General features: G+C 42.8%; 1 protein-coding gene across 1 annotated transcript; it reads left to right on the forward strand.

Moving 5' to 3' along the window:
* Positions 1–291: 291 nt before the first annotated feature.
* Positions 292–14,771, forward strand: sona (SON DNA and RNA binding protein a). Its single transcript, XM_079517520.1, has 10 exons — positions 292–486; positions 2,338–2,408; positions 4,092–4,299; positions 5,261–5,337; positions 5,423–7,270; positions 7,845–8,220; positions 9,480–9,988; positions 10,193–10,728; positions 10,990–11,082; positions 11,726–14,771. The coding sequence occupies exons 2-9, from the start codon at positions 2,381–2,383 to the stop codon at positions 11,062–11,064; spliced, it is 3,657 nt and encodes a 1,218-aa protein (XP_079373646.1). The 5' UTR covers positions 292–486; positions 2,338–2,380; the 3' UTR covers positions 11,065–11,082; positions 11,726–14,771.
* Positions 14,772–15,526: the final 755 nt, after the last annotated feature.

Consider the following 15,526-nt stretch of genomic DNA (forward strand, 5'->3'; position numbering starts at 1 on the left):
AAAACATTTGACAACTTGCATTCTGCATAATGAGTAATTTTATTTTTGGTACTTTAAAGTAATTTTGTATGTCAAAACTTTTGTACTTTATAGTTTATACTCAAGATTCAGTAATGATCAGTACATTTTTGTAACAGAGTATTTCTACATTGCAGTATTGATATTTTTTACTAGGTAAAAAAAAATAGTACATTTTCCACCACTGGCATATTGTATTAAGGGTTTAATTTTCTTTGTGTGTGTGTTATGAGTATATGGGTTCAACTGTCTGTTTGGTTTCATGCAGGCAGCCATGATGGAGTTGCCTTGGAGATGTGACGCTCCCATTCAAACCGCGCGCAGGCCGCGTGGCATGCTGGGATACCCATTGACCATCATGGCGGAGCAGGTAGTCGGCTAACGCTCAGCGAACAGCACACTCAACACTTTTCATCGGCTTTGTAATCCCACCAACTTCAAGTTCAGCGGCTTCGAGGCTTAAACCGGGTAAATATGCGCCATAGAACCAGCCGCAGCGGATGAATGTGCCACGGCGTCCCTCAGAAGGGAACACGGTGGGGGGAAAAACGGATTTGATAACAGAATGCTAACGTGTGGCTAACATTAACTAGCTAGCCGTCGAGTTGGATACGGACCACTGTTGAGGCCGCGGCGTGTGTGTGTGCGTACTGTACGCCTTGCTTTGTTAACCAAGCAATACTGTTAACCTCGTTAAAGCATCATGAAATGTCTCGTTGCCGTTTTTGTGGACCGTATGAAAGGTTTAAATGGTTGTTTATTACAGTATGAACGGACAGTCTGACGCTGTGTGTACCGTGTTGCCGCTGCCTGCAGTCAGTCAGGCCCGGCGTCAGCTCCTGTTTGGACAGTGTTGAGGCTTCAGGCTTGTTGCGCCGAAAAAACTATCTGCAGCAACGCGCGGTGAGCTTGTAGATTGGCTAAACACAGCAAGCAAATCCCCTTTGGTTACCTACACGTTATATATTGTTTCACTTTCGTTTCATTTTGTGAATACAGTATGCTATATACAAGCCCGCTTATATTCAACAAAGCAATTAACTAAAAAAAACAACTTGTTTCTGTTAATGGCAGCCACTGCCCATTAGGATGGGGCAGGGGACAATTTTGACTGTTTCTCTGCAAACGTAGATTGACTAATCCCAAAACAACTGGGCACTAAATTATTATGACTGAGTGAGGGCTGGTGAAAGGTAGCATTAAAACACTCTAGATATTTCACCTAGTTAAAGGACAAAGTATTGTGGATTTATATGTCCTGTATTTTATTAATTTTATTATTACTTGTGAACTGATGTTTGTGGCTGTGCTGATAATTTGTTCTGCTGTTCAACATACATTTTAAATGTTTGAATGACATACTCTACTTTAGCATGCTCCATTTCTCTGTTATGATGCTACAAAAACGGTATCATTATTCATTAGCATCACATGCAGAAACGGATGCAAACAGTACGAATGGGTTCTGTGATGGATCCAGTAGACAGCTGATGTCACAGATTTAAGTCCAAGATCAACATTTGAGCCAAGTCCGAGATCCACACTGAAGCCATAAAAATGGACACCGACCATATCACTGTATCTTTAATAACCGAGTTACTTACAGGTGTAGATGCATAAAAGGAGATCTAGCTACCATCTCAGAATGCTTGTAGATCAGTTAGTATTGCTCTTTTACATTACAACAAATATAATATAATTTTTAAGTTGTTACTGGTTTATGTCCCTCTTTCCTTTAAAGTGCAAATAACGTGCATTTTAAAACTGTTTTTAATATTTAATATTGTCTTTGTCCCTCAAAGTTATTTCTAATGGTTTGAGCCTCAATCACCACTCTGATATAACCAGTCCTTGTCATTTCTTTCTGGACTTTGAAAGCAGTTTTAGCTGCAGTACCACAATGTTCTGAGGTGGTGGGGGTGCTGATATGCAGATTATTTCATATTTGAGTAATTATTATACTGATGCTAGATAAAACCAGGCTTGTTTCCATTCCATGCCAGCTTGGAAAATCAACAATGGTGGACATTGTAAACAAAGTGGAAATGCAAATTTGGAACTGAAGACTGAAGAAGAGGAGGAATTATACAAAGTAGGGTGACATTGATGACATCACGATGAGGACAAAATCAGTTGAGCTGTTCCTGAGAGCAATTTCCATTAAAGCACCTATATGATATGAAAGCCTGATTGTTCACAATTGGTTATTTGTGGGGATAGAAAACACATATGGGAGCCCCAAAAACACAAAAGAAATGTAAAAAGTTGAATTTTATGTTATAGGTCCTTTAACATATACTGTACATTTGTTTTATCCAGTGTGATCGAGTAAAGGGTTGGCAGTTGGCACACCAGTGGCATAATGGAGTGTGCAGTGGACATTCCCTCAGGTGAGTGATGTTTTACATTCAGACAGCAGAATATGAGGCACACAAATATCGCCTATATCTAAATCCCGGAGCGGTTGCGCAAAGACATACACGTTTTTTTTTAAATTACTCATGACAAAGTTGTAAAAGTCAATAGTATGTATATCCGTAAAATAAGCATGCAGCACGCTAGCAGACAATACACTAGTTCTGTCTTTCAATCATTTTATTATTATTATATTTTCACAATCTGATACACGGATATGCCGGCTACTTTCTAATGTTTTGATAATTTGCGCGACAGATGTATGCATATGACTGTATAGAGTTTCATATGACAAGCTTAAACTATAGTGAATTTAATTAACCGTCTGCCCGCCGGAAACGAGGAACACGAGGGCGTAAATTAGTACCCTCGCCCGCCAAACCCGAGATGCTCGGGTTTGAGGGTTTGTATTGTTTAATCCAAGTTTTAATTCGGATTGTATCCTATTTTGAAGATGCGCGCGCATCCACTTGCATTGTAAGCCCTGTCTTCAAAGCCCTGTATCTCAGAAAGGACATTGAGGGGGCAGTTTCTGGCCCAGACAAGCGTTTTCAACGGCCTGTAGCAGGCGCTGTGATACTCGCCGTCAGCCTTTTCCACTGAGGAGTGAGACGACAACAACCGGTCATGACAACACACACAGCAGTTTCTCACAAAGATGCGATTACGGATATTTGGATCTTCAAAGTAAGTGTTACGCGCGATAAAAACCATGGCAATACGCTAGCGAGGGATTAATTAATGCTGGCGGGTAATGTATTAAGAAGAAGATGGGCAGGTAATGTCATTGTGAAAATAATAATAATAAACTGTTTGAAAGACAGAACTAGTGTATTGTCTGCTAGCGTGCTGCTTGATTATGTTACATACTGTTGACATCATGTACAACTTTGTCAACAAAAATACTTTGCACACGCACAAATAAATTTGTCTTTGCCCAACCGCTCCGGCATTGGAAAATAAGCAAAAATATCACACATTCTGCCTGGGGAATCAATGGTTTTGTCCCAGGATCCAAGGTCTGTGCTGGCCTTTCTGACAGTGCCCCATACAATACTGATGACAATTTAGTTTACATCCTAGAGGTGTTGGATAAATAAACTAGAGACTAGAAATGGCGTGGCTTCAGTGTGGATCTCGGACTTGGCTCAAATGTTGATCTTGGACTTAAATCTGTGACATCAGCTGTCTACTCTTTTGGCCTAGATGTTCAGGTCGATCACAACCCCTTTGACTTCCATTATAAGATTAATTATTTAAAATGAATAAAAATAAAACGTGTGACAAGAAATTTGTTGGCGGTACTTCTGTGGCCTAGTTCTGGCAGTTTCTGCTTAAAACTCATTCCATGCCACGTGACGCCTTTGGACGCCTCCCCTTTAATGTGTGGCTATTGTTCTCAATACACATACTAAACGAAGATTCAGATAACCACCAATAGTTTAGGGGTGTGGGTACTTCTGTGGCCTACTTGTAGCAGGCATATAAAGTCTAGCGCTGATCGGTCCAGTTGTTTCAGAGATTAACCACAGACGGACACGCACACACACAGAGGACAAACGGACCCTGTCATAGATGGCCTCTTGCAGTAAAACAAAGGCCCTCTCAATCTAGAATGACAGATTTTGTAATAATTGGGATTTCTGGTGTTGCTGCAGGTGAGGATGAGGCACCTGAGAGAGACGAGATCAATTCCAAGGAAGGGAATGAGACGCCACACAAAAAGAACAAGAAGCACAGAAAACACAAGAGCAAGAAGAAGAAGAGGAGGAAGAAAGGAGAGAAGGAGAGCAGTTCAGAGTCGGGCCCAGAGTCGGATGGAGAGCCGCCTCTTCCAGCTAAACCCGTTAGGACCACCAGAGCCAGGTAAGAATTCACACACTGACAGTTGACATGTGCTGTGCAATTCATGTGCGTTGTCTTTCTACAGTATGTGGAATACACATCAGAGAATCACAACATAAAACTGTCAATCTTGACTCTGTCCGGCTCCCAAGTTTCTGTTGGCTAATGTGTGGCTATTCTCTTCAGATCGCCATTCGCCACCAATAGGCTAGGGCTAGGGGTGGGGATGGGTGGAGTTTAGAAGCCATTGTTCACTCCTCTTACCTGACTGCTAATAGTGTGGAAAAAACGTCACTGACTTTGAGAGCCTTTCACTCAGATTCTTGGTTGGAGGTTTAACAACATTCAAATAAGCATATCGGCTTCAAGTAATTTCACATTTCCACGTATCACACCATTTGGAAGTTTACATTCAATCTGTATTTTATTTTCATCTGTAAAAAGATGGAAAATGACCAATGCTTCCTTGTGTCCTAGCATTGTCCCTAGTGACTTTATTTTGGGCATGTCATCCATTATAGGTGATTTCCCCCCCCAAAAAAACAAATGTCAGATGTGCAAGCTTGCAACGGCTTGCTACACATTGTGAGCTGTCGGGAGGCAGGGGATAGAGTGGCTGGTAGAGCAGCCAGATGGGAACCGTGTGGTTCCCAGTTCGATCCTGGGCTCCCCCAGAGTTAGTATCCTTGAGTGTCCTTGAGCAAGACAACTGAACTCCCAATTGCTCCTGATGTGCAGTTTGGTGCCTTGTATGGTTTCCTCCGCCATCAGTGTATGAATGTGTATGAGGTAATACACAATCTATGTAAAGCGCTTTGGATAAAAGCGCTATATATATACATCTACAATTTATCATATGACAAAGTACTTCTACTGTCCACATGTCTAGACAGTTCCAACCTGGTGGTCAGTGCTGCTGTGTATAATGTGGTCTTGTGTTAACTTAACTAGTATTGAAGGTCTATTCTCAATCTCTTCATAGTGCCAGACTTGCAGCAGCTTCAGGTGCTGCAGACGAACCCGGACCCAAGGATGAGGGTAAAAAGGAAGAACTCACAGGTATGAGACAAAACAGACCTCAGACGCATCTTTCTTAGAATACCGCTTTTGTTTGGATTTTGTAACATTACTATTTCCTCCTCAGATCGTGTGGAGATAGAGGGAGATGCGAAAACCAAAAAGCACAAAAGGCATGCTGCCAAAAAGAAGAAAAAGAAGAAGAAGAAAGATGAAAAGCAAGACAAAAAATCTCCTTCACACACCCCAACTGAAAGCAGCTCAGCTTCGGGATCTGAGTCTGATGGGGAGGGAGGGAAAGGAGTTGGAGATGGCAAATACTCCCCTGCAACAGCCACAGACTTCCAAGAACCAGTGTCCAAACTGGGGACCAAAGGTAAACGTGGAGAGGAGAAGGGGGCACCTGCTGTCACCCAGAAACCTGAACCAATGGCTGTAAAGAAAGAAGAGGCATCCAATAACAATGTTTCTCCATCTGCAGTGAAAGAAAGTAATAACAGTTCTGTGAAAGACATGAGGTCACCCTCTTCAGGCAGGGAGGAAAAGGTGCAGATGGCAATTAATGTCAAGACAGAGGGTCACCATGGAGATGGTGGTTTTAGCCATACCCAAGAACTCCCTGACATAATCCCCAAGCAGGAGGCAACTACTCCTCGTGATGATGCCGGCCAGAAGGATCAGGCCAACGCAGACCAGAGAGTAAAAGTCAAGGAGCGAGAGTCTTCCAGGTCCAAGTCTCGCTCTCCTTCGAGAGGCCCAGACATCCGGAGGTCCAGCTCCAGTCGATCACCGAGTCCTAGTAGACCACAGACTGTTGGTCAAACAGCAGGTAAAGAGCAGTCAAGGTCCCGTTCAAAGTCTGCTTCAAAGGGAAAGCGGTCTGTATCGCCCCTGAAGCCCAGGCAGTTGTCACGCTCACCGTCTCATTCTCTGTCCCGTTCTCCGTCTCCCAATCCTGGACGGAGGTCCTTGTCTAAGTCTCCTGAATCCCCGAAAAGATCCAGCCGCCTGTCGAGGTCCCCCAAAAGAGGCAGGCATCTGTCTCGCTCCACCTCTCGCTCCCTCTCACCGAAGATAAAGAAGGCCAAATCCCCTGGGAGGCCAAAACGGCGTTCTCCATCTCCTAAACGACGAAGGAGCCCCCTATCAGTTTCGCCGAAGCGGCGCCGCAGCTCTCTCTCCCCTAAGAGAAAACTGTCACGATCACCCAGACGCAGTGGCCGCAGGTCCCCTTCTCGCTCTCCTAGGAAAGGTCGAAGGTCTGTGTCACGATCTCGTGCTAGGCGCTCCAGGACCCGTTCCCCCAGACGTGCAGGTGTATCTGGCAGGCGTTCATTGTCCCGCTCAATCACTCGGATCCGCCGCTCCCGGTCCAGGTCTAGACGCCCTCTTCGCCGCTCCTGGACACGCTCCCCAGTACGTCGCAGGCGCTCCAGAACACCTTCTCCGCCTCGTCGAAGGAGGTCTCCACCCCCAAGAGCCCGTCGCTCACGCTCCCGTTCCATACGCAGGGCCAGGCGGACCAGATCACGGTCCGTTGTGATTCTCAGACGTAACCGCCGCTCCAAATCTAAGAGTAAATCCAAAAGCCCGCCTGCCCAGCGACGCTCAAAATCCAGAACACCGGTTAAAAAGCGCTCACGGTCTCCTGTCAAGAGGAATAGGTCACCGCTAACTAGGTCCAAGCGCTCAAAATCACGCTCTGTCTCTCAATCCCCGGTTAAGAGGAGCTCGAAATCCCCCAAAAAGAGCAGCAGGAGGTCTCCGGCAAAATCGGCCTCCCCTGACTTAAACAGATCTAGGTCCAGGTCTGGATCCAGTGATGGAGGGTCTGACAGCGCTTCCCCAGCCTGCTCAACATCCTCTTCTCCTGTCAAAAGCTTGAAACCTACTTCTTCCGAAATGGACAAAGTCAGCACAGAGCCAGTGTGCAGTGGAAAGGCAGCTGGAGAGAGTGGAGCATCACCAGCAGCATGTGAGACCAGTTATTTTAATGTTGTGTTTTTAGATTAAAATTGTTATTTTTTTTATTAATTGATAAAACAAAAAGACAAACTAAATGATTTCATGTAGCTGTAGCTTATGTAAAACTCCACAAAGGACATCTGTCAACATTATTTTATCAATTAATTTCTAAAGGAAATTACTAAAAAGAAACTAAATAAATGGAAAAAGTGATTACTTAAAAAAAAAAAGTGTATTGTGCGAACAGAATAGATAAAACAACCAAAACAGTCCATTCAGTCTCCACCTAAGTTTCCCAGTAGTCATTTAAAAATGATCGCATCAATGCCAGTAGTGGGGCTGGGCTCCGCCAAGCTGGGAATGAAGCCATGTAACCGGCGGTTAAGTGTTTACAAGGTGGATATACAGAGGTGTCATATTGAACATGGTTTCTCTGGGATTGCCATGACGTTATGTAAATCGATGCATTATGAGAGCTGTGATTCCATTCAAACCTATTCCAAATGATAGTTGTATGTATTATCACTCCCAAAGCCGCAAATGAGATGGACATTTTCTCATCAATTGATATGTACCCTACACAGGCCCATGGAAACCACTACCGCTAGCAGGCACCTCTGCCCCACCGCCTGCAGTGGCACAGCCCGCAGTGGCACAGCCCATGGCCTCCAACAACCACCAGAAAGACGGCACTGGTAGCCCGGCCAGCTCGTCCGATGAACATGATGGGTCCAGGTCTGGTTCTCCGGAGCATGGTTCCGATGCTTCTGGCGGCTCTGATGAGGAAGACGAAACTGCGTCCAAACGCCAGCAAAGCTCCTCACGTTCTGCTTCCCCAGTAGGGCAGAAGAAGAATCTCTCCAAGTCCCGCTCACCTGCTGTCCGCAGGAAGCCTTCACGTTCCACTTCCTCTCCTAGACGATCAGTGTCAAAGTCACCGCCCAGGAGGAAGCATTCCAGGTTTGTGGCTTTCGGGTGTGTTTGTGTGGCCCTCCAGCTCGTTATGTGTGTGTGGAGTTCTGATTGTGAGAGAGAGAGAGAGATATAAAAATTACCAAAAGATGACGGCTCCCTGTTTTCAAGGGGTGTAGTTGCAGATATCTAATTTGTTTTAGTCTTCTGAGTTCAGAAGGATTCTGTACATTCATGGATCATATTTGAGTAGTCTACTTGTGATATTTAAGGAGAAAACAAACACTCCTCTGTGTTTTCTGGCATCCCTTCACAGGCACTGGCTGCATCTGGCAGACAGATATACGGGTAGTTATGGTTAAATAAAATATGCAGTAAGTGTTTTTGTTAAAATGTTAAATAGCTCTTTATTATATTAGCCATTGAGTGTTGTGTAACAGGGCTCTCCCCGTCTAACTCTTTAGTAAACAGAAAATACATTTTCAGATCAAGATACCAATTTTAGGTGATATAACTCATTCAGGATATGAGCAGACCAAATTGGAACCAGAACACTAAAATTGAATAGTACCTGTTGAAATAGTAACAGCTTTTAACTGGATGGCCAATATGGGGCCGACTCCCCACATTACTAACCCTGTCCCTAACTGCACGCAAAGCCATGTTTTCTGACTAATGCGCCGTCGGAATTACGAGCGGATCCCGGCCAATATTGCAGTTAAAGCAGAGCAAGAGATTAGGAAAGAAGGAAGGGTTAGACTGGTGGTGTGCATATGATGGTTAGACATACCAACAGTCATTAGTCAGTCAGACAAACCTATGCTGCGGGTTAAAAATCACCTGTGGCTCCTGACATGTGTGGTGGGTTAAAACTAATCCATGCTGTTAGATTAGGGTTTGGGGTGGGTGAGAGACAGATGAAGAAGGTATATGAATGGCAGCTGATTCAAGATATACATAAGCAGCTTCACATGCAGAACAGATATCAAGTTATGGAGATGCAGAATTTCAGATTCAATTTAAGAAGACAGCCAAGAAAAAAACCCAGTGAGAATGAGAGAGAGAGAGATGGAGAGACATGGAAAGGAGCCAGGTAAACTCCACCCTCCATTTGCACAGCACAATTAAAAAATGAAAGGTGCCTATCTCAAGCACTTAATTGACTTACAAAGTTACATATAATTTGTAATATCTTCTGAAGTTATTACAAATTATAAAGGAGATAAGTTCTGATACCTGCAGATACCCTTACAAAGTATTTAGTGGAGAAATTGTTTAATCAGTCCTCACATTTAACTTTCTACCAGGTCAAAGTCTCCAGTGAGGAAGAGATCAGATTCCCCTACAGAGGAGAAGAAGAAGAAGAGGCGGTCCAAATCTCGCAGCCCCATTCGCCGCCGTCGCTCACGCTCACCCGTGCGGCGAAGGCGATCACACTCAAAGTCCCGCGCCAGGCCTCGGCGGTCCAAATCCCGCTCGCCGGTACGCAAGAGGCGCTCACGCTCACCTGCCCGGGGGAGGAAGAGGTCCAAGTCACCGGACAGAAGCAAACGATCCAAGAGCCGCTCTGCAGCCAGGCGGAAGAGATCCAGATCAGGAGACAGGAGCAAGCGATCCAGATCTCGGTCCAGGCGTCGGTCGAGGTCAAGGGGCAGAGGGAGGAGGCCAGTATTCCGCAGTCGTTCGTTTGACCGGCGGGACAGGTGGAAAAGAGAACCCAGTCACTCTCCGGTTCTTATCCTCCGTAAGCAGAGACGTTCTGGGTCTCGGACGCGACGGAGCACTAGCAAGTCACCGCCGCGGCTCACTGACCTGGGTACGAGTGACACACGGGAACACCATTGTTAAATACTGTGATTACTATGTAATTTCCTGAATCACCAAATACTGTCAGCGGTAATTTCAATGCACTTAGATTTCAGATGGGGATATATTGTAGTTTGTTATTTATGCCTCTAACCCTTCTTGTGTTGCTCCCCTTTTTCCTACCTCCCCTTTTTCCTACCTTCCTTATTTTCAGACAAGGAGCAGTTACTGGAGATAGCCAAGGCAAATGCTGCTGCCATGTGCGCCAAGGCTGGGGTGCCCATCCCTGAGAGCCTTCGCCCCAAAGCCATCCTCCAGCTTCCCTTACCCACCCCGTCCCCTCAACCCCTGAACCTGCCCTTACCTCTACCCCTTCCAATGGGTATGGGGATGCCCAACATGCCTAATATGCCCAACATGCCCAACATGCCCAATATGCCCAACATGAACATGGGACAAATGGGGATGCACAATATGGGGCACCATAATATGGGCCACAATATGGGGATGGGGAACATGGCCATGAGCGCTGCTATGGCGAGTATGACGGCAGCCACCATGACGGCTGCTCTCAGTAACATGGGTGCCCTGGCGTCCATGCCACCCCTGGCTCCGCTCCCCACCATCACCAACAAGCCCCCCCCATGCCTTGCTCCCCCGACCCCAACCGTCAATATGGATAACATAGTGGAAGCGAAGAGGAAGGTTACTCAACAGGCTAACATACATACTATCAAGGAGCTCACTGAGGTAAGGGCTCATGGGTGGAACACTCCAGACAGTGTGTGAATTTACTAAATTCTGATTAATCCCATAGCCCTGTATTATACTTAGCTGTACAGTGGTGCCATACAAAAATAGTAAAAATGGCCAATTTAGAACGCGACACGCGTCACATCTGCTATTTTCACTATTTAAATTGTTTTATTCAAAAGAAATATTAATAATTGTGATATTGATTTGATATAATTTAATTGCATTACCATGATGCGTGTCCTTTATGTTTTGCAGAAGTGCAAGTTGATCGCCAACAGCAAGGAAGAGATGGCCATTGCAAAACCCCATGTCTCAGATGATGAGAGCTAGAACCTCTGCACCTTCAGGGTAAAACCACTAGTTTTAAGCAGTCGTGACCAGAGAACCTTATATGTCATGTCATGGCCATAATTTCCAGACTTTTAAATACTTGTCATTAGTCAGGTGATTTACACTTTGTCTATACATTTTGAATTGACTGCATTGACCCCCATCCCTTTCTTTAGATTAGGTGGCCACTTTCTTATTAACCACGTCAAGCTATAATCAACCTGTTAATTTCCTTCTAGTTGTTCATCGGCTATTTAGTCTTTAGGTTGTTGCATTTATAAGCAATACATTAAAAACCTGTTCTTGCATGTGAAGACTCAAGAGACATTGTCAAGGAAGTAGTAAAAATCTTGGGCATGTTTCCACACTTTGATTTTTCTTTGGCTTACTATTATTCACTCATCCCTTCGTGTGTATGTCCAGCTATCATTCAGTCTCTTCTCGCTTGAAATAACCACCTTCAATTAGAAACTGTCTCAGACTATTTCATCTCATCCAACACCAAGACATCATGTTAATATAATTTACTAATCACCCAGCAAAGTCAAGACGGAGCAAGTTGTTGAAGCATTGCTTTTTTATTTGGAAAAAAATAAATAAAAACACATCACTTAACAAGCGTGAACAAAGTCCAAATGTGTTTTGGTCTTTTGGTATACAGCCCCACTGGACCGGATGGGGCGGGAAAAAGAACTGCTTGACTGGAGGACTGACCCGTCCCACAGTTCCCTGTTGCAGCCAGGTCACCTGACTGAACCTCTCTAAACTCCAAACAGGAAGGATTCCCTAGTTGTCATGGTTACAACACAGGAGCCCCGGCAACAGCCACTGCCCCATTTAGGTGTGTGAATGAGTGAGCATCTGGATTTTGAGGCCTGTGATGATTACCACTGAGGAAACAGAACAGTTTGACTGTATTGTGTATGAGTGTGTACATAGAAGACATGACAACACCCCAGTGTTTACCGCTCACACTGGGTAAACGACTGACGAGAAAATAGTGGTGTTTTTTTTTGTAAAGATTAGCTTCTCTAAATGCATTTTACATTCATTTATGTTATCGAGCAGCGACTGGCTTCTCATGTCCATCACCCCTGGTTGATGAAACTGGGTTGGGACAGAAGAATTCACAGACCTGATATTTGCAGACACGAACAGAGCAGTAATATGTTTTCTCAAGCCTAGACTAGGACAATGGACTAAAGTTTCCTTTGGCTTGTGTGCTGAAACATTTGGAAGAGCTCATGGTCTTGACATTGAAGGAAGGGAATAGATGATTAGATTGTTTGCAAGGAGAGAGGGAGTTTTAAGTTTGGATAAAAAAAATGCATCTCTTCACAAAACATGGCTGTACAGATGTACTAGGTGTTTTTTCAGCAACTTTTTAAAATGGTATGAAGATGATCTCCTATTCTGGTATTTGAGTCAGGTTTATTGTTTATAGTTTTGATTCTCCTTATATCTACATTTTGTTAGTAATTCATGGGCAATTTTCCATTACAGTAAAACACTTGGATGTTTGCTTTCCAAGCTCTCAAAAGCTTTTTCCACAGTGCTAAAAATGTATATGTAATCCAGTACGTTCAAATTGAATTTTGGCCGAAAACAATAGTTGCCACTCCTGGGTAGCAATAGAAATAAGTTAAGTTATTGCAGCTGGAATTAATTCTGTTCAATTCCTTGTCGGTTTAGAAGTGACATAGTTTTTTACCTCAATCAGATATGAGTCAATGCTCAGTGCAATGTGCAGTCGGGAAACTTGCTGTTTAGTATGCTAACTGTTCATTACAATTTAATTTACTATGTTTCTTTGTGTTTGAAAGGTAGCTATGACGAAGGGGGAAACACACTTTCCATTGTGATGGCTTTATATTTGCAAGTGGCAGTTCAGATGATTGTAGGACATTAAATATCCCTTAGACTTGGTCATCTTCTTGGAAGGGCACGTTTCTGTTTTGCATTTTGCAATGTATTGAACAAACCCAGATCTTGGTGCCAAGATGCTGTGTGGGAAACCTGCCCTCGGCTATGAATAGGATGTATGGACTTTAGTCTCATGGCCATTCAGGTCTCGCCATCATTCAATTGGTTTACCACGCTCACTAGTGTCATAAGTAATCAGAATTGAAGACACATTATCAATAACATTGTTTCACTTGCTTTTGTAGTGTGGAAGAACATATACTGTATATTATGAACTGTATTGTACATTTTCTCATTTCACTGTAGATTCTGTTGCCTTGGATTTCAGAGTAGCAGGTTAATCTGTAATGGTATAGAACTCGCACTATAATTGAGAATGCAATTTAAATCCGAGCAGATGGTCAATATTCAGTCTATGGAACTACTGGCAAATTTGAGATTTGGCAAACGTATGATATAATGTGGACAATGTCCAAATTGTCACAAGATTCCTCTAGCTAAAAATGGCTGCTCATTATGAGCACTAAGAAGCTTTTGGATGCCATGCTCTGAATTGCAGTGCTGTTTCACTTCCGCTTTATATAGGACGGCATTGGAGCAATCCAGTTTATGGTGCTTTTCCACTGAATGGTACCAGCTCAACTTGAACGTACTCGTTTTTACAAAGGTTTTCCACTACAGATGGGGTCCCCTCTATGTAGCTGGTCATCACTGCAAACCATCTTTTTAGAAGCGTGTTAAAACAATGCTACAGTTAAAGCGAATACTGATGCTCTCTGGAAAATATCTCTACACAGTACAACAAATATTTTTGATGACCTTTTTGGGAAAGAAATGGGACATGCAGTTGCTGCAGCTCTACTCTGCAGCAGTTCATCAGCCTCACCGCAGTGTCCACATAACACCACCTCAAGATCAGCCCTAAAACAATGCAGTACATTTGGACATTTTAACCAGAAAACTGAACTTAAATAATTAAAATTCTTGTATAAGATGTGCATACTGTACTGCATTGTTAAACTGAACAGCTGTCCGTATCTCAATACTGCTCAATGGGTATTAGTGTATGTAGGATGTTAAGTACATTATTTATATTGTATTTTCCATCAACAATAGTTATCATGTACTGTATACCTACTCCACACACGTCTGGTAAAGCCTCTGCTTTCTAACGTGATAACAAAAAAGTACTAGGTACTTCAGCCCAGTGGAAAACCAAAAAGTTGAGTTGAGCTGCTACCACACTGGTGGAAAATTGCTCTTCCACCTAGTCTAGTCAGACCCAGCATTGGTCTCTAATGTGTACACCATCATTTCAGCTCGATTTCAGCAACTAAGATTTCTAATGAGGTTATTTGTTTTCTATTGGCTTTTAGTAGAACAAAGACAACATTGGTGCTTTTGGGAAATGTGGCACGAATGTGATTTTGCTTTTTTAATCCTATGATTCTTGGACACTTGCTTCCCATTCTTTTCCAGTGGAAAGCTTTCCTCGTTTCCCCCTTCCCCATTATTTCTCACTTCTCTGTGTTGTCGCAATCACACCCCTGCCTTGCCCAGGGCTATATAAATGTGGAAGATTATCTGTGAAGGTTTTGTCAAACTCTAGTGATTCTGTACCTAATAGTGTTTAACTGTTGAATTCCTGGTGTAATCTTAGCTATTTTAATGACAGACAAAAAAAGATGCATTTTAGGATTTCCCTGTTTTCTTTGGTCAATTGGGTATGACATGGCTTGCTTTGTACATAAATGTGTTGATGATTATTAAACCCTTTAAAATGATCTACTGTTTTTTGCTGGGTTTTTAGTTGTCTTGTAGATGCTTGATCTTGACATTTAAAATCTCTTGTACTTGTGAATTGCAAATAGCAATTGCCAAAACACTATTATTCATATTAGTCATGTTTTTATTACATTTTTCTTTTTCTACTAGTCAATAGGAACTTGTGTGTGTGTTCCATTTCCTGATTGATCATTAAAATATACATAAATAGTATAGATATACAAACATTAACACAAGTACATGCTTTTAAAAAAATTATTAAAATTTACAAAATAAGAAGTTAGTATTTTAATAGATTTATATTTCTAAATGTAGACCTTCCAAAAGAAAGTCAAAGATTTCCTGATTTCTTTTTTTCATAAAATGTAATGTACCGGTAAATGTAAAATAGCAGAGCAAGCATAGTGAGCTTGTAGATATGCTATTTTCATGGTGGTGTATTCATAATCTACCTTTTCCCTTCGAATAGTGCAGTCAAAAGTACAATATCAAGTACAGTACTAGGTAAATGTACTTGTTATGTATACAGAATTGGAAAAGGAGTGAACTGAGATTAGTGGAATAGCAGTTAGTCGCAGTTCACAAAAAAGCCCAGAAGATGTCAGTGTGTCTCTCTTCAACATCTTGATCATTATAAGCCTTTTCTTTTCATCGTCCACAAAAATAAATATGTATGCTAATTAGTTGTAGGGATCGGTCTGATTAATTGCTAATCGATTTATTTGAATAAATTAAGAAGAATATTTTTAATACA

Source organism: Electrona antarctica (assembly GCF_951216825.1).
Source record: "Electrona antarctica genome assembly, chromosome: 13".
NCBI lineage: Eukaryota > Metazoa > Chordata > Actinopteri > Myctophiformes > Myctophidae > Electrona > Electrona antarctica.

What these genes read in the sequence shown, in the direction of transcription:
- sona (XM_079517520.1), top strand. Translation starts at nt 2,381, where the DNA reads ATGGAGTGTGCAGTGGACATTCCCTCAG. An exon ending in TGCAGTGGACATTCCCTCAG is followed by an intron (nt 2,409 to 4,091) that starts GTGAGTGATGTT and finishes GTGTTGCTGCAG; the next exon opens with GTGAGGATGAGGCACCTGAG. An exon ending in TAAAAAGGAAGAACTCACAG is followed by an intron (nt 5,338 to 5,422) that starts GTATGAGACAAA and finishes TTTCCTCCTCAG; the next exon opens with ATCGTGTGGAGATAGAGGGA.